The sequence below is a fragment of the Myotis myotis genome, unplaced genomic scaffold (genome assembly GCF_014108235.1).
Source record: "Myotis myotis isolate mMyoMyo1 unplaced genomic scaffold, mMyoMyo1.p scaffold_m19_p_11, whole genome shotgun sequence".
NCBI classification, from domain to species: domain Eukaryota; kingdom Metazoa; phylum Chordata; class Mammalia; order Chiroptera; family Vespertilionidae; genus Myotis; species Myotis myotis.
The window spans coordinates 679,774-704,128 of record NW_023416315.1 but is presented as its reverse complement, the minus strand read 5'-3'; the positions used below and the strand labels follow the sequence as shown (position 1 = coordinate 704,128).

Genomic DNA, 24,355 nt, shown 5'->3' with positions numbered 1-24,355 from the left:
ACCCGCCTCTGCCCTGGGCCCCCAGGGTGCGTGCCCCTGCTGCCCGGGGGCCGCGGCCCCTCATGCTGGCGCCTCATCATCGCCACGGGGAAGCCTGGTCCTGCCGGCACGGGGCGAGGGCGCGGGAACACTGGCCTCTGTCTCCGCAGGGCGGGAAGGGGCGCATCGGCGTGGTCATCGCCTCCTACATGCACTTCACCAACGTCTCCGCCAGGTAGGAGGCGTGGCGGGGCCGGGCGGGCGGGAGGCGGGGCTGGCCTGTCCCTCTGCGTCCCCGGGCAGAGGCCGTGCTCTCAGGACAGGCATGTGCACACGTGTGACATGCCGACGGCCTCCTGGAGCCTGGAGACACTGTGAGCTCACTGCCACCCAGGCTGCAGGGGGCAGGAAACCGCCACCGAGAGAGGTGGCCGCGCGCTGGGCGCCGGGTGTGCTCTCATCGGCCCCTTGAGTCCCCAGAGGCGGGGTCAGGGCTCCCACCTGCAGACGAGGGGCTGGGGGTCGGGCGCTGGCCCAGGAGCCTGGGCGGCGGCTCTCGGGCCTGGAAGAGCCACCGCCCCCGGGATGGAAACGGGAGCACAGCGAGTGAGGGGGCACGGGCCAGCCTCCTGCCGGCCAGCGTGCAGGGCGCCCAGGACCCCGGAGCCGTGCGCCCCAAGTCCCGTGAGAAGCGTGTCCCCGCGGCCGCCTGCGCGGTCCTGGCGTCTCAATGGCCGCTTTGTGCGGCTGCGTCCGAGGAAACAGAAGCCGTTCAGGGGAGGCCGGCCCCCTCCTCCCCTGCAGGAGACGGACCGGCTTCCACTGTTTTCCCTGGAAACACGGGGAGCGGGGCGCCAGGAGGAAACCCCGCGGGGAGGAGGCCTCGATAATGAGCCCTGTGTGCTCGAGGCCGGAGGCACTTGGATGGGGACCAGGTTCCCGGCGGCCCCTGACAGAGCCCCCGTGTTCCTGCCCCAACAACGTGGCTCTGTCCCCACCCGACTGCTGGGGGGAGGGGGGGTGTGGGGCTGGAAATGAGGAGACCGAGAGCTTCCTCACTCGTCACCCACAGGCGGCTGAGAGCCCTTTCCAAGCCGTCGCGCTCGGGGTCAGCTGCACGGCCATGCGGTGGACACGCCGCCCGTGACGGGGGTGCTGGCTGTCTCCCGGGGCTGGTGGCGGGTCCTGGTGCTGGTGCCCGTGGGGCACCCAGTACAGCCACAGGGCGGGGCAGCCGAGCGGCAGGACTGGGCGCCTGTCGGGGGCGGAGGGACCGCTCAGAGCTTTGGCGACCGGCTCGCTCTCTCCTCCTTGTCTCCCGACGCCCTTGGGGGGGGGGGGGAGGTGCGCAGCTCGCTCCGTCCCACGCGGAGAAGGTCACAGTTTCAGCCTTGGCCGGGGCTGCCTGTCCAGGGCCCCCGGTTCTAGGACGGGTGGGACGTGCGGCTGTGGGCTGTATCTGGCCCCCCAGGCATGTGGTCTGGCCCTGCCAAGATGCTGGGTTAGCTGCATGTTGACCGAGTGCGGCCGCTGACCTAAGGGGGTGACTCTGTGTGGCCGGGTGATGTCATACGCACCCACAGGGCCCTCGGCAGGAAGTGGTTCCCACCGCCCACCCTGCCCTAGGGCAGCGGCGGCTGCTGCGGACCCTCCGCCGACGTGGCCGCGGCAGCAGTCACAGCTGGGCCTGTCACGACTGGGCCTCAAGGTCCCTCCCCGGTCGTCCAGGGAGCGGGCTCCTCGGGCCAGACTCCGCTCCGAGATCCAAGCGGAAAGTTTCGGGCGCAGAGCGGGAAGAGCATCCGCACCGGCTCCTGGAGACACGCGTGGGCGGCAGGGCCCTGCTCACCACTCGCCCCGCCCCGGGAGCCACGCCCCGGGAGCCACGCCGCCGGGCATGAGCACCAGCGCGTTCACTAACACAAGGGGCTGCCAGACAAGGGACGGGTGTCTTTTCTACGAAACCGTGTTCACAGCACGTGAGAGCCGGTGCCCCCGCCACCACCGCGCCCGGGACCCAGCCCAGCGGCCCGTGTGGGCCCACGGGGGCGGCCACCGTCCTCCTGCTGCTCGGTGCCTCCAGCCTGGCCCCTGCCCTGGCCCATTTCTGACGCGATTCTGGAGCCACGAGCACCCATGTTTCTCTAAGCAGAGGCCCCACTCAGACCCGACTTTCCAGGGAGCTCTGGGCGGCCCTGAGCCTGGTGACGCCGTCTGACCTCACATCCCAGGGGCTGTGCTGAAATCGGGGGCAGCGGGGGGTGAGACAGCCCCTGTGCCCGGGAGGGGTTCCCGGAGGAGCCGGCGTGGAGTGAGTCACGGCACAAACAGCCGTGCGCCCGAGGGCCTCGTCTCCTCCCGGTGCCGCGGGTTCTGACCTCTGAGCCTGTTCGGGCCGTGACTCCCCGTGGAAGCACTCGGCCGCCCCTGTGGGTCCCCAACACACCTTTGGGGCACGGGGGGGTGCCCACGGAGGGTGGCCTCGGGCGCGTCCGCTCCCCTGTGACGCTGACACGTGGTCCGCCCGCCAGTCTGGCCCGCTCCCCTGTCGGAGGCGTGTGGCCAGGGGCCGTGCGGTGTCAGCTGGGGCCACAGCCCTGGGCGGGGCTGCTGCTTCCTACGGGGTAGGGGCCTGCGCCTGGGTCCTCTGTGTCCTCGGCGTGTCTGTGGGGACCCGGGTCCGGGAGGAGAGGCGAAGGTGGCTCTCATGGTGCCCCAAAGAATGGGGACCTGGTTGGCGCCGGGCCCAGCGCAGCCCAGGACGTGCCTGTTACCGGCCTCGGTCGTGTCCGCGCCGGGTGACACGCCGTCTCTCCTCCCCAGCGCCGACCAGGCCCTCGACAGGTTTGCCATGAAGAAGTATTACGACGACAAGGTCTCCGCTCTGATGCAGCCCTCCCAGAAGCGGTACGTGTCCCGCCGGAGGGGGCGGCCATGAGGGCCCATGGGTGCACCGGCAGACAGAGGGCCCCGGGCAGCCAGGAGCGGGAGGGAGGGCTCGCTGGTGCTGGAGGCAGGGCCGCCCTCCTGCTGACCTGGTGGCTCTGACAGGCAGCCCCTGGATGAAAGGGGAGGCGTGTGGAGCCCCCTGGTGGCCAGGCTTGGTGGCAGCCAGCCCTCTGATCCCAGGGCTCCCCCCGGGTGACCCTGGGGAGCCCCTGTTTATGCTGCAGGACAGAGGAGCTGTTCGCCACCAGGACGGTGGGAGCACCAGGAGAGGAACTCGGCACCTTCCTCAAAGCAGGACTGGCAGCTGGGTCGCCTAACTTTGTGTTTAACCGGTTCAGCTTGCTTCATGCACAAACCCAGCGGCCTATTTTGAACTAATGGAGCACAATGCGTGAATTGCAGGCGTAACTTAGAGATTTTTTAAAAAATATGTGAGGCTGAGCCTGTTGGTGGTTCGGTCGGAGGGCGGCCGTCCTGGGCGGGGGACACCCATGCCATGGTCGGATATTGGGGGGTTTCCTGGTGCTTGGAGTCAGGCCCCCCTGGGAGGAGGGAGGGGCCATGGTCGGGCAGCATCGGGCATGGCAGGCTGGGTCCCCGCTCCGGCCCCTCCCACACCCCGAGCCCCAGGGCCCAGCGAGGAAACATCCCATTAATTATTTTTATTTTATTATTATTTTTAAATATATTTTTATTGACTTTAGAGAGAGAGGGGAAGGGAGCGGGAAAGAGGCAGGAACATCAATGATGAGAGAGGATCATGGATCGGCTGCCTCCCCTGTGTGCCCTGACCGGGAAGAGAACCGTGACTTCCTGGTTCATAGGTCGATGCTCAACCACTGGGCCACGCTGGCCGGGCAGACTCGTCCCTGTAGAACCGTCCCCCTGACGGTCACGGGCACATGTGGGACGTGCAGGCACCACCGGAGACGCACGGGCTGCATGGCCGTCGTCTGAGTTCCACGCGGGGCGGGCCATGAGGTGCCACCTGGGCGCTCACTGCCGGTGCCTTGCAGGTACGTCCAGTTTCTCAGCGGGCTGCTGTCGGGGACAGTGAAGATGAACGCCTCGCCCCTCTTCCTGCATTTCGTCATCCTGCACGGCACCCCCAACTTCGACACGGGCGGGGGTGAGTGTCCCCACTGCGGGCTTGAGGTCCCCTGTCCCTGCACTGCACGGGCACCCCTCCATCCTGAGGCCCAGGCCCCCTGGCCAGGACTGGACAGAGCCCCCTCTGCGAGGTGGGGCCACTCGCTTATCAGGAAGGACAGACAGCCCAGGCGACCCCGGGCCCCTCACGCTGCCGTCCGACTGCGGCGCTGAGTCCAAGCCGAAGGCAGCTAGTGGGCGCCGGCTCATGCACCTTTCCCTCTGTCACCCTCCCCGCGTCCTGCATGGTTCCTCGGGCTCACGGAAGATCTCTCTCTCTCTCTCTCTCTCTCTGTCTTCCTCACTCTCCCTCTCTCTCTCCCTCCCTCTCTCTCCCTCTCTCCCTCCTGCAGTGTGCCGGCCCTTCCTGAAGCTGTACCAGGCCATGCAGCCCGTCTACACCTCGGGGATCTAGTAAGTGCGTCGGCCTCGTGGGCTTGTGCCAGGAGTGGCATCGGGCAGTCGGGCCAGCTCTGCAACAGGAGGGCGTGGGGCAGAGGATGCCCGTGGTCAGTGCTCCTCGGTGGCTGGTGCTGCGTCCCAGCCCAGCGTCACCACCGCCACACGCCACACGCCACATGCCACACCGCCACACCGTCACACCGCCACACGCCACATGCCACACGCCACACCGCCACACCGCCACACCGCCACACGCCACATGCCACACGTCACACCTCCACACCGTCACACCGCCACACGCCACACCTCCACACGCCACACGTCACACCTCCACACCGTCACACTGCCACACGCCACATCGCCACATGCAACACGTCACACCTCCACACCTCCACACCGCCATACACCACACCGCCACACGCCACACCGTCACACCGCCACACGCCACATCACCACATGCCACACCTCCACACCTCCACACCGCCATACACCACACCGCCACACGCCACACCGTCACACCGCCACACGCCACGCCACATGCCACACGTCACACCTCCACACCTCCACACCGCCATACACCACACCGCCACACGCCACACCGTCACACCGCCACACGCCACATCGCCACATGCCACACGTCACACCTCCACACCTCCACACCGCCATACACCACACCGCCACACGCCACACCGTCACACCGCCACACGCCACATCGCCACATGCCACACGTCACACCTCCACACCTCCACACCGCCATACACCACACCGCCACACGCCACACGTCACACCTCCACACCGCCACACGCCACATGCCACATGCCATACGTCACACCGCAACACGCCACCGCTTGGGTGGCTGTCAGGCTCACCGTGGGGCGTGGACAGAGGGCGGGGCCCACGTGCTGTGGGGAAGGAAGCACGTCCTGCCCTGTGACGGCCTTTACTGTTGGCCTTTCTCTGCCCTTTGCATTTTATTTTTTTAAAATATATTTTATTGATTTTTTACAGAGAAGAAGGGAGAGGGACAGAGTTAGAAACATCGATGAGAGAGAAACATCGATCAGCTGCCTCCTGCACACCTCCTACTGGGGATGTGCCTGCAACCCAGGCCCATGCCCTGGACCGGAATCGAACCTGGGACCCTTCAGTCCGCAGGCCGACGCTCTATCCACTGAGCCAAACCGATTAGGGCTGCACTTGCATTTTAGACAGGATAGATGCACATACAGTGGGGCCTTGACTTACAAGTGTCCCGACTAATGAGTTTTTCGAGATACGAGCCGTCTCTCGGCTGATTTTTTGCTTTGAGTTGCGAGCTAAAATTCGGGTCACGAGCCAGCTTCAGATACCCCACCGCTAGCTGGCGCAGCAAACGTCACAGTGAACGCCACAACATCAGCCCAGCATCACGTGTCTCACTTACTCACTGTTGATTTGACATACGAGTAATTTGAGTTACGAGCTCCGTCATGGAACGAATTAAACTCGTAAGTCAAGGCCCCACTGTACTCCGAACTTGTTTTTTCTTTTTAATATATTTTTATTGATTTCAGAGAGAGGGAGGGAGAGAGAGAGACACCAATGATGAGAGATCAGGGATCGGCTGCCTCCTGCACACCCCGCACTGGGGATCGAGCGCACAACCGGGCCTGTGCCCTGACCGGGAATTGAACCGTGACCTCCTGGTTCGTAGGTTGATGCTCAGCCCCTGAGCCACGCCGGCCAGACCAAGCTCAGAATTTGCACCCATTCTGGGCTGTTTGGTGTTGGCCTAGGCACCTTGTGAACATTCAGAGAGTGAGTGGAGGCGAAAAGTGCCCTCACCCCCATGTCGCCACTGAAAACCAGCTGCTCTCGCTTCTGGCTCACTGGGCCCGGGCCGGGGCACAGCGCCCTCCGCTGATTCCGAGGCGAGGCGTGGGCCCCGTGTCCTGCGCGTGCCCGTGCGCTCGGGGTGGCCTGCGGTCCCTGCCGAGGCCTCGGCTCCTGCCTGGCCGGCAGCTTCCGCTCCTGTACCCTGTCCCCGAGGATCCCAGGAGCCGGCCGGGCCCTCAGAAGTTCTGTGTGACTCTGAGCTTCCAGTTGTCGGGTGCTTTTCTCCAAATGCCTCCTCCCGGGAGGCCCCGAGATGACGTGACCATCGCCTCCTTGTTTTTCCAAAGCAACGTTGGCCCCGAAAACCCGAGTCGCATCTACATCGCCATAGAGCCGGCCCAGCTCCTGAAAGGGGACATCATGGTGAGTGCTGGCCCCCGGCGCCCCGGCCACCCCTTGGGGGAAACATCACCCTAGAACAGGGACAGGGAACCTGGGCCCCAGAAACCTGTGAGAAGGGGGGAGTAGCCGTTACCTCAAGGCAGCTGATTAATCTGAGGGAAGCCGCTGTACCAAGAGGGACAGAGTCTATCCCAGCCGCTCAGTATGTGTCAGCCACTGCCCTCCCCGCGGCCACGTTCACGGCCACTCAGTGCGTGTCAGCCACTGCCCTCCCCGCGGCCACATTCATAGCCTCTCAGTGCGTGTCAGCCACTGTCCTCCCCGCGGCCACGTTCCCAACCATGAGGTGCAGCCTTTGTTGGTCAGAGGCCTTCAGGGGAGGATATAAGTCGTGGACCTGCCTTTGGCAGCCGAGTGTGAGATTCAGCGGGGTCATCGCGGGCGGCTAATGCTCAGACGCCGATTCCTCGAGCAGGCTCTGATTCCTGGGCCGGTTCTCAGGTGGAACCATCATTGCCTTTCATGCATCTTGACCATAGAAAACGTCATACGTGTGAAGTGATTCTGGGAGGTGGGCACAGAAATTAGCTTGTGTGGAGCTTGTGTGGCCCGGATCGGTGACACGGTCCAAGGGGTAGCTTTTTGTTTTATTATAAATGATTCATTCATCGTTTGAGGATTCGCATGCATTTCCCCTAAAAATATGGGTTTTAAGACTGTTTCTTAGTGGCTGTGAACTCCATCGTGTCCCACCTGAATTCTCACAGTATCAAGCCAGTGGGGTCAGGAGGACACAGACCCCTGGGCACACTGACACCCTGGGCACCCACACCACAGGCACCCACACCCTGAGCACACCCACACCCTGGGCACCCACACCCTGGGCACCCACACCACAGGCACCCACACCCTGGGCACACCCACACCCTGGGCACACTGACACCCTGGGCACGCCCACACCCTGCACACACTTACCAGGGGAGCAGCCCTCTGGCTGGGGCCTCAGGTCTGTCCAGCCTCCCTGGCCACTGAAAGGGAGGGGCCTGTGGGGGAAGGGTCATGGGGGAGGGGCCTGTGGGGGAGGGGCCGCGGGAAGAGGGCCCTCAGGTCCTGAGGGGATGAGAGGGGGTGAGGCAGCAGCAAGGCATGGAGCTGAGCGCTTGGCCACCCCAACGCCCCAGTGAAAGCTCTGGCATCCGCTCCCCAGCGGGAGCACTGAGGGTCCCATCCTGAACCCACGTTCTCAGCCACCGAGGAGCCGGACGGGAGGCGAGGTTTCTCGTGGCTGGGCTTAGTTTTTTGTTTGTTTTTTAAGTGTGTTTTTATTGATTTCAGACAGGGAGGGAGAGAGAGAAACATCAACGATGGGAGACAATCATGGGCGGGCTGCCTCCTGCGCACCCCGCTCTGTCCTCCTCGCCTCTCCTGTGAGGCCGTCACATGGGTCAGGCCCTGGTGACCTCCCCACCACCACCACCTCCTAGAGACACAGCTCTGAGCACAGCCTCAGACGCGGGGCAGCGCTCCAGCGTCCGAATCCGGGGGCGCGGTCCGCCTGTCTCCCTGTGTTCACCCAGCAACCCTCCTGGAAGGTTCCCAGTGAGGCCGGTTCCCTGGGTGGCCGGGCAGACCCACTCCCAGAGCTCAGATTCCAGGGCTGGGCGGTGCCGGGGTCTGCGGGCCAGGGGCCTGGTGTGACTGCCCAGGCGCAGGGACAAGCTGCAGGTTCCTAGGTGGGCGCGGGGCTCCTGGCACAGCCGAGGACCAGGGGCCCCTGGGGTCGCGCCCGTGCCGCTGTGCACATCCCAGGGCCGGACCCTCCCGAAAATGACCCGAGGAGTCAGCGCAGGAAGAGAAGATGCTGGGCCCTTCCCGGGAGCGGGGTGGGCGTGTCCCTGGAGCCAGGTGGGCGTGCCCCGGGAGCCGGGTGGGCGTGTCCCGGGAGCGGGGTGGGCGTGTCCCGGGAGCGGGGTGGGCGTGTCCCGGGAGCGGGGTGGGCGTGTCCCGGGAGCGGGGTGGGCGTGTCCCGGGAGCGGGGTGGGCGTGTCCCGGGAGCGGGGTGGGCGTGTCCCGGGAGCCGGGTGGGCGTGTCCCGGGAGCGGGGTGGGCGTGTCCCGGGAGCCGGGTGGGCGTGTCCCGGGAGCCGGGTGGGCGTGTCCCGGGAGCGGGGTGGGCGTGTCCCAGAGCGGGGTGGGCGTGTCCCTGGAGCCAGGTGGGCGTGCCCCGGGAGCCGAGTGGGCGTGTCCCGGGAGCGGGGTGGGCGTGTCCCGGGAGCCGGGTGGGCGTGTCCCGGGAGCGGGGTGGGCGTGTCCCGGGAGCCGGGTGGGCGTGTCCCGGGAGTGGGGTGGGCGTGTCCCAGAGCGGGGTGGGCGTGTCCCTGGAGCCAGGTGGGCTTGCCCCGGGAGCGGGGTGGGCGTGTCCCGGGAGCGGGGTGGGCGTGTCCCCGAGCCGGGGCCCTTTGGTTGCTGGGTCTGAGGGGCAAGACAGGTCCCAGTCCCCTCCGGTCCCCGCTCCGCGTCCCCGTGACCCGCCGGCGCTTGTGTGCTCCGTGCGCCTGGCTGCCCGCGGTTGGCCGGGCCGGCACCTCTGCACGTGGCGGAAATGGCCGGAGTGGAAGGAGCCCCAGCCTTTCCGGGGCGGGTGCATGTGCGGCCTTCGTTTTCCCTCAAGAGCTTGGCCGCTGAGGCCCTTGGGCGGCTCTGGGCCCCAGGGGAGGCGGCCGGGCCCTGCCCACGCTGGCCGGGGAGCGGGCGGAAGGCGCGGGCGAGGGGAGCTGTGCTTGTCCCTCCTGCCCCGGCCGGCACACCTGGCGCGGAAGGGCAGCTCCTCCGCGGGAGGGGAGGGCAGGGCGCCGGCGCGGTGAACACGCGGGCGTTATGTCACCGGGTGAGGAAGGCGTGGGGCCGGCCCGTGGGAGCCTGGCCGGCGCCCAGAGCCCGCTCGCCGGTAAACACGTCGCGTCCTGCGTGTCTCATCCTGCGCTGTGGCCGCTGCGGCTCGGGCCCCAGGCTGCAGGCTGCAGGCTCCGGTCGGGACGCTCCCAGGGCCTCCAGGAGCAGAGACCGCTGTGCGCTGCGTCCTGCGCGTGGAGGGCAGGGCAGGGCTTGCCTCTCCCTGTACTGGCTCCAGGCGGCTGTTTCGGGGCCTCCTGTCCCCACCTCCCAGCTTCCTGCGTGTACCTCCTTCCCCCGACTGTCCGAGTCCCCTGGGCTGCGGGGCTGGGCTCCTCCCGCCTGTGGTCCCAGCGCTGGGGCCCCGGGGGTTCAGGGGCAGCAGCACCTGCTGACCCGCCTGCGGGAATGAAGGGCCAGTGGAGCCCCAGTCGTTGGCTCCGTGGACTCGGGGCGCGGGCTGCGGGAGGACCAGCGAGACCCCTGCGGCGGGCGCTTTCCCGGGAGACATTCCTGAGGCCTGTCTAGACAGCCACCCGCACAGCCGGCGAAACGGCTGACTCTCCCGGTCAGGGGTGCACTGGGGGTCCCCCCGTTTTTGCGGTCTGTGTTACCCACGCGGGAGCTGCGATGATTCGGGGGTGCATCGGGAGGCTGGCCTTGGGCGTGGGGAGCAGGACTGGCCAACCCTGAGCCCGGCAGGTGCTCCAGGCTGGCCCTCGAGCCTCGCCCCCGGGCCAGGTGCTTGGCTGCTGTGGATGGAGATGAGAGCTGCCTCGGTGCGGCCAGGGACTGGGCGGGGCTGAGAGACCAGCACCTGCCATCAGCAGCTCAGGGCCCGCAGGTCAGCATCCCTCACATAGGGACCCGCCCCCCACGTGCCCGTCATGGCTCAGAGTCCACCCTGAGCACGGCAGGTCGCCTGTGGCTGGTAGAGAGCAAGGCTGGAGGGTGTGCGTGCCGGCCGCACAGCATGTTCCAGCCGTTCCTCACCTTCAGACGTGCGAACCTCACAGACCGTCCCCTACCTTCCTCCCTCTGTGTCTCTCTGCCTCCCTCCCGTCCCCTGCCTTCCTCCCTCTGTGTCTCTCTGCCTCCCTCCCGTCCCCTGCCTTCCTCCCTCTGTGTCTCTCTGCCTCCCTCCCGTCCCCTGCCTTCCTCCCTCTGTGTCTCTCTGCCTCCCTCCCGTCCCCTGCCTTCCTCCCTCTGTGTCTCTCTGCCTCCCTCCCGTCTCCTGCCTTCCTCCCTCTGTGTCTCTCTGCCTCCCTCCCGTCTCCTGCCTTCCTCCCTCTGTGTCTCTCTGCCTCCCTCCCGTCCCCTGCCTTCCTCCCTCTGTGTCTCTCTGCCTCCCTCCCGTCTCCTGCCTTCCTCTCTGTGTCTCTCTGCCTCCCTCCCGTCCCCTGCCTTCCTCCCTCTGTGTCTCTCTGCCTCCCTCCCGTCCCCTGCCTTCCTCTCTCTGTGTCTCTCTGCCTCCCTCCCGTCCCCTGCCTTCCTCCCTCTGTGTCTCTCTGCCTCCCTCCCGTCTCCTGCCTTCCTCTCTCTCTCCCTCCCTGTGCCCCCGTCTCTCTCTAACCGCAGCCCACTCGTACGCATGCTGCACATCACAGACGGTAATGACCGCCTGCTTCTTTTGTGGGAACACGGAGAGTTCAGACGACAGAAACGCTTCCTCACGACCATTTGTTGATGTTGAGGAGAAAGAGCCCATGGATTCCACGCGGCACACGTCTCCCCAGGAGACTGCCTGCGGGGCGTCTGCGTGGCTGGGGTGGCCATCGAGGACTGAGACCTGGGCATTGCGCACCGGGGTCCCCTGGGGACAGCCCAGCATGACCTGTGCCCAGCCCTCCTCGGCCTCCGTGCACAGCCCCGGCCCTCCTCGGCCTCCGTGCACAGCCCCGGCCCTCCTCGGCCTCCGTGCACAGCCCGGCCCTCCTCGGCCTCCGTGCACAGCCCCGGCCCTCCTCGGCCTCCGTGCACAGCCCCGGCCCTCCTCGGCCTCCGTGCACAGCCCCGGCCCTCCTCGGCCTCCGTGCACAGCCCCGGCCCTCCTCGGCCTCCGTGCACAGCCCGGCCCTCCTCGGCCTCCGTGCACAGCCACAGCCTCCTCAGCCCTCCCGTGCGTGCCCGTGCTGTCGCAGGCGAAGGGAGAAGGGCTGTCCGCAGCCTGCGTTCCTCTCCCCAGGTGAAATGCTACCACAAGAAGTACCGCTCAGCCACCCGCGACGTCATCTTCCGCCTGCAGTTCCACACGGGCGCCGTGCAGGGCTGCAGCCTGGTGTTCGGGAAGCAGGACCTGGACAGCGCCTGCCAAGGTGAGGCCCCGCGGATGGAGGCGGACAGTGTGGAGGTGCCACAGGTGCCCCTGGGATTCTCTCTTCTCCCTGCCCCTCCCCTAACGACCCATTGGACCAAACTGTGACCAGTGCCAGGAAGGGCTGACAGCTGACAGCACAGCAGGCGTTCTAGAGAAACAGCGAGCCGCGGACGTGTCCGTGCGGGCGCTGGGGCGGCTCTGGGCTGCGTGTCCTGGCCGGGTGGGGGGACACCGGCCTCCGTGCCCTGTCCCTCACCCCCCGCGTGCCGCTGACATCGCTCTCTGTTGCAGACGATCGCTTTCCTGCCAGCGGGAAGATTGAGCTTGTGTTCTCGGCCTCCCCCGAGAGGATCCAAGGTGGGTGCAGGGCGGGGCTGGCCTGCGGGGGCTGGTATGGGGTCTCTGGATGTCGCCCACCTTTGCCCGTGTTTGGAAATTTTCATGATATCGGCTTTTTTTATTTGTTGTGGGTTTTTTTAAAATCCTGACCTGCAGATATTTTTTCCATTGAGTTTTAGAGAGAGTGAAGGGAGGGGGAGACACAGAGAGAGAAACATCGATGTGAGAGACACACATCGATCAGTTGCCTCTGATCGGCCCGGGAACCAGCCTGCAACCCAGGTGCGTGCCCTTGATCGGAATCGAACCTGCAACCCTTCAGTCCCTGGCTGACGCTGTACCCACTGAGCCACACGGTGCAGGCTCCTGATACAGGTCTTCATCGTAGGCTATTAGCGGCGAGGACGGGCCACGTCCTGTCCCCTAAGTTCTGTCCCTCCTCCTGGGGGCGGTTACGCCAAATGTTTATGCTTCTCCTTACCGAACAGCCGCTGTTTCTAAAGAAGATGACACGTTCTGCAGTCGCAAACACTTGTGTTTAAAGTAGATTCTCCTGCTTCTGAAAATGCACTGGAAGAGCCACCAGCCCTTCATCCTCGGCTTATGGCTCATTCCCGCCCTGAGATCCCTGCGTGTGGCCTCTCAACCCCGCATGCACTCGCTGTGTGAGCTGGTCGCCCTCCTGGCTCAGCCCCCGACAGCCGGGAGCTTCTGGGCCCGGCCGCACGCGTGGGCCGAGGGCCGCACCCGCCTTTCCTTCTTGCAGAGCCATTGCAGTGATGTGTCCGGGTCGGTGGGGGCTTGCGTGGCGATGCCAGGCCTGGAGGGCAGGGCTGACCAGGTGCCCAGCCCCAGAGCTGCCGGCTCGGCTGACTGATCCGTGTCCCCGCCCCCTGCAGGCTGTGAGCATTTCCGCAGCAACCATGGCGTGAGCGTGGACTTCAACACGGCCGACCCGCTGATCCGCTGGGACTCGTACGAGAACCTGGGAGCTGACGGGGAAGGTGCGTCTGGGGGTCTGGCATCGTTGCCACACATTGGGTCAGGACGGTCCCCGAGGGGCCGGGAGGCTGGGAACCCCACCTTCTGTGTAGAGGGCAGTACCCCGCCCTTAGGGGTTTGGGGTGCTTGCGAGATCAGGCTTGGCGACTTGGGTCAGGCTCTTGGTGGGGCTGTGATGGGCGGTGGCCAGTCGGTAAGACGACCACCTGGGAGCTTCCCCGCCGATGGTGTAACCGCCTGTCGCCAGGGACCGCTCCCCTCCCCATCCCTTCCCGTTGCACACGAGGCGTCGGGGCCGGGGCGGGCGGCCGTGGCAGCAGGCCTTCCGGTTTGTTTCTGTGTCGCTGCTGGCCTGGGCTCGGGGCTGCGTCACGTCTGTGCTCATGAGCCCCCCTCCCACCCCTGTTCTCCGCTCACCTCGGATGTGCACTCTGGTTGGGCCGCCGGGAAGGAGGGAAGGGCTGTGTGTGCGGGTTGACGGGGAGAGGCCACCGGAGGCGACTGGTGTCCGTGGGCACAGAGTCTCCTGGGCTCCTGGGACCTCGGAGGTTCATCTGTTTCAACCACCGACTGAGACCAGACCCGGGTGACGGGCGGGCCCAGGCCTCTCCCTGCAGGTGCACTTCCTCCTTGTGGGGCTCAGACATCCTGGCAGGAAAGAGCGCCGCCTTTAAATACGTGATACGTGGAACCAGGAGCTGAGAGAGAAGGGCCCCCACACAGCCCCTCCCCTGTCATGGGCGCAGGTTCTCTCACCTCCCTCTTGTCTCAGCACAGGTCTGGGCCTTCCTCCGAAGGTGTGCAGAGCGAGCAGACCCAGGGCCCGGGGAGGGAAAGCTGCCCGTTATGGGGGTGGGGGAGGGAATTGTGAGGGGAACGCCGCTTCGGGGTGACAGCCTCCACCGTGGGACCTCGCAGGGCCCAGGAGAGGGAGGCGGAGGCCGCGTCCTGGCTGGTGTTCAGAGGAGGCAGTGGTTGCAGAAGCTGGCCCAGGACCCGCGCTTGGCACTGCCTGGCAGGGCGGGGGAGGCCTGGTGCCTGGCCCTGCCTTGAGGAGCTTTTCTCCGCCTCCTGGGCCTCCAGGGTTCAAATTTCACCAACCCTGAGTGCACTGAGCCCCACCTCCTGTTTACATCGCCTGGCCTTTTGGGGAGTCAAAGTCCCTGCTCAGCCAACAGGCTCCTCCACCTCCTGTGCTCATGCTTGCGGGGGAGGGAGGCGGTGCTGGGTTGGGGGGTGAGGAGGCCGGCCCTTGGGAGCCACGCCCCCCAGGATGCTGCTGCTCTGGGCTGGAGCTTTCTTCCCGGAAAAGGAAAAGCAGGTCCCACATAGGCTGAAGGGGCTGCTGGGCGGCGTGGAAGGTAGGCAGGCGTGTGTGTGCGTGTGTGTGTGTGTGTGCGTGTGTGTGCGTGTGTGCGTGGCTGTGTGCATGCATGTATGTGTCTGGGTGAGGGTGGGTGGCTTCTGCAAAGCCCCTGGCGCCGGGACAGCCGTTCTGCCTGGGGGTGCACAACAGACAGAGCGTCCGAGGCAGGAGATGGTGGCGGTGGGCGCGGAGGAGGCTGGGAGCTGAGTGACAGCCGGGGTTTCTATGGCAGGAGGGGCCATGGCAGGAGGGGCCGTGCCGCCCGCCTCAGGAGACTTGGTTCTCGGGTCAGCAGGGTGACTGCTGCCTCGCGGGATGGAAGGTTTGAGGCGGGCGTGTCTGAGAGGCCTGGCTGCACTGCAGAGGCTGCCAGGCCGGTGCCCTGGGCAGGCCAGCAGGTTGGGGCACGGGAGAGGGGCCGCGCTGGCCCCCGCAGCCGCCTCGTCCAGTCGCCACATCCAGGACATGCCAGCCGCAGCCCCTCCGTGTCCCACCGCGGTGTCTGCCTTCCGGAGCCGCCCCGGGACACCCGGAGCCAGACCTCCCCGAGGTGGGTCCCTCGGGCACGCCCCTTCCCGGAGGCGGCTGCTCCGGCCGGAGCGCCTCACTCCTCCGCTGGCCTTTTCTCTGGTCTGTTTCTCCAAGAATCTAGAGGCCGCTCGTTTCTAGAAAACATTTGCAGAGCCTGGGTGCTCCACGCGGCACCTCTCAGCAGCCCCTTGGCAGGCACGGCGGCCGTGGCACTGCCGAGAGCCTCCTGCCTGGCCCCTCAGGCCGCTCTGAGTTTGGGGCTCGGCTCTGAGCTTGGGCTCGCTGGGCGTGCACCCTCAGGAAGAGAAGTAGGTGCTGTGGGGGGCACGTCTGGAAACCCGCCCGGAGAGCAGTGGCGTTTACCTGTCGGGGGACGGGGCCGCACGTCACGCCGTGGGGACGCAGTGGTCTGTCACCACCCTGGGCTGCTCCTGTTTGAAAAAGAGGCAAAGGGCGCGGTGCTGCTGACCGTCAGCCGCGGGGTCTCTGCCGGCTGCAGGGATGTGCTCAGAAGCCCAGCGCGGGCGGGCGGGCGGCTGGCCGGCCGGCTCGTAGCCCTGTTGGCTCTGCCGCGGGAGGTATTCCCTACAAAGGCAGGCGCGTCTTAGCTCAGCAGGAGGCGGGCTCTGGTGCATGGAAGTGAACGTAGATCTGGTAGCAGTTAGAGCGGCTGCAGCCGCCCAGGACGGACGGTCTGCAGGAGGCCTGGGCCGGGCTGAGTCGTGGCAGTGGCTTACGGAGCCTGGACACATTTTTTAAATCCGTTCTCCAGGGTAGTTCTCTGAGCATAAGGTCTGTTGAGCTGAGACATTAGTCAGACACGAGGGGACTCTCCTGTGCCCCGGCCTCTGCGCCCCAGAATGGACCCCGGGACCCCGGGACCCCAGGGCAGCCCTCGGCGAGGCCCAAGAACTCGCCCAAGGCCACACGCTGTGCTCAGGCCCGGGTCAAGCCCAGACGGGTGATGCCAGGAAGGCTGGAGGGGGCGGACACAGGCAGCGGAGCCACTGATGGAAAAGGCCGCCAGCCTAGCAAAGGGAGGCCGGGCCGGGCCAGCCTCCCAGGGAAGAGCCCGGTCGCTGCCCACGGGGCCCGGGAGGTCCTGGGGGGGAGCGGGGGAGCGGGCGGGGGAGCGGGGAGGAGGGGCCCGCAGGGCGGCTCGTTCTGCCGTGCGTCTCAGTTCTGTCTTGATTTCGTGAACATTTTTACTGATGTCAGAGAGGAAGGGAGAGGGAGGGAGAGAAACATCCGTGATGAGAGAGAATCCTGGCTCGGCCGCCTCCTGCACGCCCCGCACTGGGGATCGAGCCCGCCACCCGGGCCTGTGCCCTGACGGGGAATCAGCCCTGACCTCCTGGTTCCTAGGTTGATGCTCGGCCACGGAGCCGCGCGGCCGGGCCCACGGTCATTTCTACATCGAGGTGTGATTTACACGCGGTGACGTTCACTCTGTTTAGTGCACAGTTGTAGGGGTTTGTCCTGTCCCGAACCCACCAGAACCAGCAGAACCTTCCTTCTGCACGTCATTCCCTGCAGCTTCTCCTCCCCCCCCACCCCCACCCCGTGCCGGGCGGAGTCGAGCCTGTGGGGCTGCGTCCACGCAGAGCGTCCGGTGCAGAGGCAGCTGGTGGGCGGTCTCTCCTCTGGACACTTGTCCTGGGGGCCGAGGCCGTGGCGCCCTCCGTGGCCACAGGGAGCTGTGCAGACGGTCCCACCAGCACCTCCACGGTGGGGACAGCTGGACGTGCTGCTGTGGCTGGTGGCCAGCGGAGCGAGTCACCTGGAGAGCGCCCACGGGGCTGCTGGGGCCGTGTCCAGAGGAGGCCCGTCCTGCGGCGGGTCGGGCGGGCGGGCAGGGGCCGTCCTTCATGGGCTGGGTCTGGGGGGGCGAGCTGAGCAGCCGTGGGGACCGGCGGGCGCACTGGTGATCGGGGCCGAAGCGCACGTCCACCCAGCAGCCACCAAGCCCAGGCCTCTGCCTGGGACCGGAGCCGCCTCACGATGGGTGGGAGAGGGGGCGGGGATGGAGACAGGGCGCTCGAGTCGTTGCTAAGGAACGGCGTGTGTGCGTGTGAAACGGCAGAGAAAACATTCAGGCAAATTCCTTTCTGACATTAAATTGCTGATCGCACAGAAAGTGGTGGGTTGGGTTTGGGATTCCTCAGTTAAGGAGCGGGAAGCAGGGGCGAGGCGGGCTGGAATTCCTGGGGGTGTTCAGCGGGGTTCCACCGCAGGGAGGGCCCCCACGGCCCCCCAGCCTCCGATTCCCACCTGTGCGGGCTCCCCCGCCCTGCGGCTCCGCATTGCTGGGGACGCGGTGGGACCCTCCGGGCGGCCGCTGCCCTGGCTCCCGGGAGGCGCTGGGATGAGCTGTGGGCTTCACAGGCCAGTTTCAGGCTCACTGTCCTCTGACGTGGGAATAACTCACCTGGAGCAGCCTGGCCTGGCCACACCCCTTCTCTTGTCCGCTCCCTCTTCCCGCCTCTTGCCCGTTGACTGCCTGGGAGGTGCACCTGCCTCTCCTCCCCTCTGGTCCCATCCCCCCCCAGGCCGCCCCCCCGGGAGGACCCCCGGGCGCCTGGTCCCTGGCCGTCAGCACCAGCAGCCTAGCCTGTGCTGGGTGAGCCCTGTGCCGTCTGAGAGGCACATTCCCACAGAAGGGAGAGGGTCTCAGAAAGTATTTCCAAAGAGTCTCAGAAAATGGGGGGTAGCTGCACACACCCCTCCCCATCCGCCCGGAGACGACCGCTTCTCCGAGGAGGGCTTGTGGGGGGAGGGGCACTCCAGCTCTTTCACAGTGAAGAGTTGCTTTTCTTAAAAATGTATGTATTTTAATGATTTTCTTTTAGAGAGAGACAGGAAGGGAGAGGGATAGAGAGATGGAAACATCGATGAGAGAGAGACATCATGGATCGGCTGTCTCCTGCACGCCCCCACAGGGGGTGGAGCCCACAAGCCGGGCATCTGCCCGACTGGGAATCGAACCAGTGGCCTGTTGGTTACTGGCTCCATGCTCAACCGCTGAGCACCTGGACAAAAAGTTGCTTTTTAAGTAAACCTGTCACCAAGGAGGACAGACTCACAGAGGCAGAGATGGGAGAGGGCAGGTGGCTGATGGCCAGCCGGCTTGCCCACCTTGTTTTGGGGTGACTTTCTGCGGAAGCAGAGCTGGGGCATTACATTCAGTTCTGCACCTGTTTGGTGGCTCAGTGGTTAGCGTTTGGAAGGAGTGTCTCTATCGGGCTGATCCTTAACTCATCTATGAGCGTACACCTGGGCACACACGTGTGAGCACACACCTGGGTACACACCTGGGCACACGCCTGAGTGCACAGGTGGACACGGGTTAATTTGTGTTCAGCCGTGATGGGAAGGAAGTTTTCATCTTTTCTGAGCTTCCTTGTTTTCTCAGGTGCTTTGGAAATGTTTTCTGAGAACCTCTCCCTCCTGTGAGAACGTACCTGTCAGAGGCCAGGGGCTGGGGGGAGGGGGGGTGGGTGACGCAGCCGCCGCCCTCTAATGAGGCACCAACTGCACGGCCCGTCTTCCTTCCGGCTCTGCGTGCTGCGCCTGCGTGTCCCTGGGCGGCGGACAGGCCGTGTCTGTGGGTGACGGCCAGCGAGGCCCTGGCCCCGGGAAGGCGGGTCCTCTGAGGGGGCCTTGGTGCTGGCTGCTGGGTGGGCTCCCCGCACACCCAAGGCCGCCGTTTCCTTTCCTGGCCGTTGTGTGGCGATCGGGGCGGCGTTGGCGTCCGTGTCTGAGTCCTGCCCCTGTCGCCTCGGCCCCTCCCTGGCCCAGAGACGCCGCAGTGGCGGGGAGACCGAGGCCGGTCCTGCCCTGTCTTTCCCCATCGAGGACACGAGACTTGAGAAGATCCCAGCGCTGTCTGTCCAGGAGGAGTGGGCCTGGCTCCGTGGGTGCTGACGGCGGGGAGGGAAGCCTGCCTGATCCTCGGGGCCCCGTTCCTGCTCGATTTTCGGGGATGAGCAGGCAGGGCTGAGCTCAGCATCCCCCCTGCTGGTGGAACTAACAGTGAGCCCTCCGGCAGGCGACTCTGAATGACTGTCGCTGCATAAAAAGGCAGACACGGCCCTGGCTGGTTTGGCTCGTTGGATAGAGCGTCGGCCTGCAGACCGAAGGGTCCCGGGTTCGATTCCCGTCAGGGCACATGCCTGGGCTCCAGCCCCAGTGGGGGGCATGCAGGAGGCAGCGGATCAATAATTCTCTCTCATCATTGATGTTTCTGTCTCTCTATCCCTCTTCCTGCCTCTGAATCAACAAAAATATTTTTTTAAAAAGAAAAATTCCTTTAAAAAAAAAGGAAAAAGGCAGAAACGTCCCGGGCAGACACTGGTCACCTGAGCCGCTGTCCGTGGGCTTTCGGGTGCAGGGCTGGGGACTCGGTGCTTGCGCTGTCCGTTCGGAGTTTGTCTGGCCAGATGCCCACCCCATTCCCAGGGCCCCGTCCCCCGGGACTGACGGCCTCTCTGTTCCCTCCCCCAGTGCTGCACACGCAGGGCCCCGTGGACGGCAGCCTGTACGCCAAGGTGCGGAAGAAGAGCGCCCTGGACCCCGGCGTCCCCGCCGCCAGCAGCCCGGACCACGGCGACCACACCTTGTCGGTGAGCAGCGACTCCGGCCACTCCACGGCCTCGGCGCGGACGGACCGGACGGAGGAGCCCCTGGCCCCGGGACCCCCGCGGGGCCTGAGCCCCCAGGAGAAGGCCGAGCTGGACCAGCTGCTCAGTGGCTTTGGCCTAGAAGATTCCGGAAGCCCCGTCAAGGACATGACCGATGCTTGTAGCAAGATCAGCGGGACGCGTCACGTCGTGCCGGCCCAGGTCCACGTGAACGGGGACGCCGCCGCGGCGAAGGACCGGGAGACGGACATCCTGGACGACGAGGTGCCCAGCCACGACCTGCGCAGCGTGGACAGCGTGGGGACCCTCTCCTCCTCGGAGGGACACCCGGCGGCCGCCCTGGGCCCCTTCGCCGGCCACCAGAGCAGCCACAACTCGCTCCTGTCGGACGGGTTCGGCAGCAGCGCCGGGGAGGACCCGCACGGCGCCCCCGTCCCGGACCTGGGCCTCGGCGGGCAGCCCCTGTTCGCACGGGAGGCGTTCGGGAGCTGCGAGCCCAAGCCGCCGCCGCCCGAGCTCCGGGCGCCCTGCGCGCTGGCCCAGATGCCGGCCTACGAGCCGGGCGGCTACTCCACGCAGACCTGGGTGCGCCAGCAGCAGATGGTGGCCACCCACCAGTACAGCTTCGCCTCCGATGGGGAGGCCCGGCTTGTGGCCCGAGGCCCGGGGGACAGCGCCCGCGGGGTGCAGGCCCAGCCTGGGCTCCCGGTCATCCCCACCCGGGGGGCCAGCAGCAGAGTGGCCACAGGCCCCGGACCACACACCCCTGAAACCCAGCGGCCCACTCCCGGCAGAGCCGGCAATGCCAGGCTCCCAGGCGTCAGCGCTGTCAACGGGACTGGCCCGGAGCCCAGCCCGGACCCCTCCCCAGGCTCCCCCACCCTGGACATCGACCAGTCCATCGACCAGCTCAACAGGCTGATCCTGGAGCTGGACCCCACCTTCGAGCCCCTCCCCACCCACATGAACAAGCTGGGCAGCCTGGCCAGCAGCCCCTCGGCCCCAGATGGCGTGGGGGGTGGGCCCCGGGCCAGCGGCCGCCTGCAGGACAGAGGAGGGGACCCCGGCCGGCCCCCCGGGCAGCAAGGTGAGCTGGCGTTTCCCGGGCGCACACTCACGCGTCGTGTTCTGCCGCGTGGCCTCGGACGGAGTGGGGGTGGAGGTGGCAGCTGGCCCTGTGCGTACCCTGGGGCCCCATCCTGGTGGTGAGAGGCTGCCAGTGGGTGGAGGGGGCGTGCGGAGGGACGATGGGGAGAGAGGCAGGTTCAGGAGAGCAGGGGCTGAGGTGGCGGAATCCAGGGCGAGAGCTCCAGGGCCCAGCACAGGGCAGTGCAGCCTCGTGGGGACCCTGGGTGCACCCTTGGTGCACCCTTGCAGCCGAGCGGCCCATACTCAGGGAGCCGGCGGGGCTGCAGGGCCCTCGTCCCCGAGATGTGGGGGAAGGACCGGTCGGCCGTCCTGTCCAGCCGCTGGACCTGGGAAGGCAGATGACCGCAGTGGACAGGCAGTGACCTACCGTGCGGACGGGGGAGGGGAGGTCAGGGCTGAGGACCACCCAGGGGCTTTAGCTTCATGGTTTTCCCGTTGGTGGAACGCAGTCCCCAGGGACTCCTCATCCGCGAGGTGATGCAGGACAGAGCGCGGGGCCTGGGGTGTCTGCTCCGCGCTCGAGCTGAAATCGTTTGGGAAGCTCACCACTTTCGTTCCTGGAATTTTCCTTTTAAAGATTTTTAATATTATTACTGCTTTTTAGAGAGAGGAAGGGAGAGAGAACATTGATCGGCTGCCTCCTGCATGTGCCCCAACCAGAGATCGAAGCCCAGCCTAGGCGTGTGTCCAGGAATTGAACCCGCAACCCTTGGGGGTGCGGGATGACGTTCCCGCCGACTGAGCACCGGCCGGGGCCGAAGCTGGAATTTTGCTTTGAGAGAATCTCAGTTCCTTTATATAAAAGTGACTCCGTGGCGTTTGAAGGGAAGGACGTGACCCTCGGCCCCAGACCAGCAGCGTTCTCCGCGCCTGCTCACTCGCCGCAAGTTCAGCTGCGGAGCCCTCAGCCCTCTGCTCCCCGTGCAGGAAGCACGGCCTTCAGGGGGCGTCATGCTCAGAACCGTGGTCATGTCGGCAGGTTCCGTCTCAGAAAACCAGACACTAATCCTCAGACCCTTGTGGCATTTGGGAATGACCTTGACCTTCTGGCAGGAAGGCTGTGCACAGCTGACCCCGAGCCACAGATGGCCCAGACACAGGCCTGGCTGTTGGCCTCAGGCAGGCAGAGGACACAGCAGGCAGAGCAGGCAGAGGGCAGGCAGAGGGCACAGCGGGCAGAGGGGGCAGAGCGGGCACAGCGGGCAGAGGGCACAGCAGGCAGAGCGGGCACAGCAGGCAGAGCGGGCACAGCAGGCAGAGGGCACAGCAGGCAGAGGGCACAGCAGGCAGAGCGGGCACAGCAGGCAGAGGGCACAGCAGGCAGAGGGGGCACAGCAGGCAGAGGGGGCACAGCAGGCAGAGCAGGCAGGTCCGAGCCCCTCACTAGCATCATGTTTCCCACTTCCCTGCATCGTCGTGGGTCAGAGCTCGTCCCTGCTCAGGGCTGAGCAGTATTCCGTGTGTGAACGGCCGTTGTGGGCAGCTGTCCGCTCCTTGGTGACGGACAGTTGAGCTGTTTAACTTTCTGGCCACGGAATGGAGTGCGTGAGCGCCCAGGCACGGGGTCTGTTTGGACACCTGCAGGCAGTTCGTTCACTCCCGAGGAGCCCGCAGGTGTGAGGCGGCTGGAGGACGGCCCCCGAGGGGTGGCGGGGCGGGGGGGGGGGCGGCTCCGTGTCCGGGTAGAGAGAGGAGCCCCTTAGGGCCCCCGGGAGAACGACGCACTCACCTGATCAGGTGGGTGGAGGTTAGAGGTCAGGACGAGGGCGGCAGGGACCGGCCGGGAGCCACAGCTCTGACTTCGTACGAAAGCTGTGAGTGTCTCCCCGTGGCACCCCGCACCATGGAGGGTTCTGGAAACCCCCTCGCATTCCTAAGCGTGAAAACAAACAGGAGGTGGGCCCGAGGGCGGGCGGCCCGGGACCCGCGTGGCGCTGTGATTGCTGAGGCGACGTGTGTGAGGAGGCCAGTGAGTCACTTGGGGGGCCGGTGATAAAGGAGAGACTCAAATGCGCGGGAGGAACGGGAGCCGGCCGGCCCCTGTCAACGGCGCCCCAGCCCCTCCCCGTGCGGGCCTTTCCGTCTGCGCCTTTGGCGACAGTTACGACGCAGGAGCAGGACATGGCGAGACGCCTCCCTCAGGCCCCTCCTGTCCCCACCAGCCAGGCAGCTCAGTGTCCGGGGAGAGGGGCTCGTTCAGGAGGCAGGAGTCTCATGCCCGGGCCTTCCCCTCCCCGTGCCCGGCCCTGGTGCTCCCCCCTCCCCGTGCCCGGCCCTGGGCGTCCCTTCTCCCGTGTTTCCTGAGCACCTACTGTGCGCAGACAGTTCCAGACGCGGAGCAGACAGTCCCTCTGGCGCCGGCCCGGGAGGCGGACAGGAAGCAGGCGTGTCTCTCAGGAGCGGTGGCCGAGCCCGTGACGCCGCCCGCAGCCGTGTGTCTCTCCTCACAGGCTCCCCGGGCGACGAGCTGCTGCGCAGAAGGCTCCGGAAGCCGAGCCTCGGCCAGTACGACAACCACACTGGGGGGCCGGCCTTCTCCCAGTGCGGGTGGGGGACACCCCTGGGCGTGGAGCAGGCTCCGGGCCGGGCGCCTTTCCTGTCGCCAGCAGATGCCAAGGAGGTACGGCACCCCCACCGCAGCCCAGCCCCCACCGCAGCCCATCCCCCACCGGCCTCCCCGCCCGCCTGCCCCCCAGGGGCTCCCGAGCGGCAGGGGTGTGGTGGGGGGCCCAGGGGTGCGGCTGCCGACTCTCAATCACTCGGCCCCTGACCCACGGGTGGGGCTGTGGGTGGGGAGCCAGCCCCATCCCCATCCCCCGTCCCCACCCTCAGACGCTGACTCAAGGGCGGCCTCCCTGGCCGTGTTGCTTTCAGACGGTGACTCCCGCACATCCCGCAAACCTCGGTGAATGTGTGGTCGACGGCAGGGTCTTCTCTCCCAGCAAGACCGGCAGCGGCTCCGCGTCACCCACCCCGGCGTTCCCCGTGTCTCCGCTGACGCCGTATGGTGAGGACGGAGGGAAGGGCACCCCCGGTCCCCGCCCTGCCTCCGGACACGGACACGGCCCTGCTCACCCTGCGTCTCTTCCAGTGACCACGCCCCCGCACCACCCCGCCTTCAGCCCGCCCGGGCCCCCGATGGGCAGCGCCAGCGGCCTGTACCGAGCGGCTCACGGTAAGGGCCGCCCCCTGCTCCAGGCGCGTCTTCTGTGTGTGTCACGTCTCCGCCTGCCGCCCAGATCGGCTGCGTGTCTGTGAGGCGGGCCCCTGGGGAAGGTCACAGTGGCCTCGGCGGCCGGGCAGCGGGGCGCAGCGCGGACTTGGGAGAAGACACGGGACCCCCTTTAAGAGGAAGGGGCCCCGCGCTCAGGCGGTGAGGCAACCCTCGCCACGCCCGGTGCCCTGACCTGTCCTGGCTCCTTGT

General features: G+C 66.4%; 1 protein-coding gene and 1 long non-coding RNA gene across 2 annotated transcripts in view; one reads left to right on the top strand and one right to left on the bottom strand.

Moving 5' to 3' along the window:
* Positions 1 to 24,355, top strand: part of TNS3 (tensin 3) — a 102,697-nt gene that overhangs the window by 53,629 nt on the left and 24,713 nt on the right. Inside the window, 12 exon segments of the mRNA XM_036327197.1 lie at positions 150 to 214; positions 2,803 to 2,886; positions 3,945 to 4,057; positions 4,431 to 4,491; positions 6,642 to 6,717; positions 11,773 to 11,902; positions 12,196 to 12,261; positions 13,143 to 13,247; positions 19,646 to 20,869; positions 23,382 to 23,551; positions 23,806 to 23,938; positions 24,023 to 24,106. Of these exon segments, the coding sequence (XP_036183090.1) occupies positions 150 to 214; positions 2,803 to 2,886; positions 3,945 to 4,057; positions 4,431 to 4,491; positions 6,642 to 6,717; positions 11,773 to 11,902; positions 12,196 to 12,261; positions 13,143 to 13,247; positions 19,646 to 20,869; positions 23,382 to 23,551; positions 23,806 to 23,938; positions 24,023 to 24,106 (2,311 nt within the window).
* LOC118665888 lies at positions 22,213 to 23,398 on the bottom strand. Its single transcript, XR_004970754.1, has 3 exons — positions 23,244 to 23,398; positions 22,661 to 22,804; positions 22,213 to 22,509 (listed from the first exon to the last, which is right to left on the bottom strand). It is a non-coding gene; the product is annotated as an uncharacterized LOC118665888 (long non-coding RNA).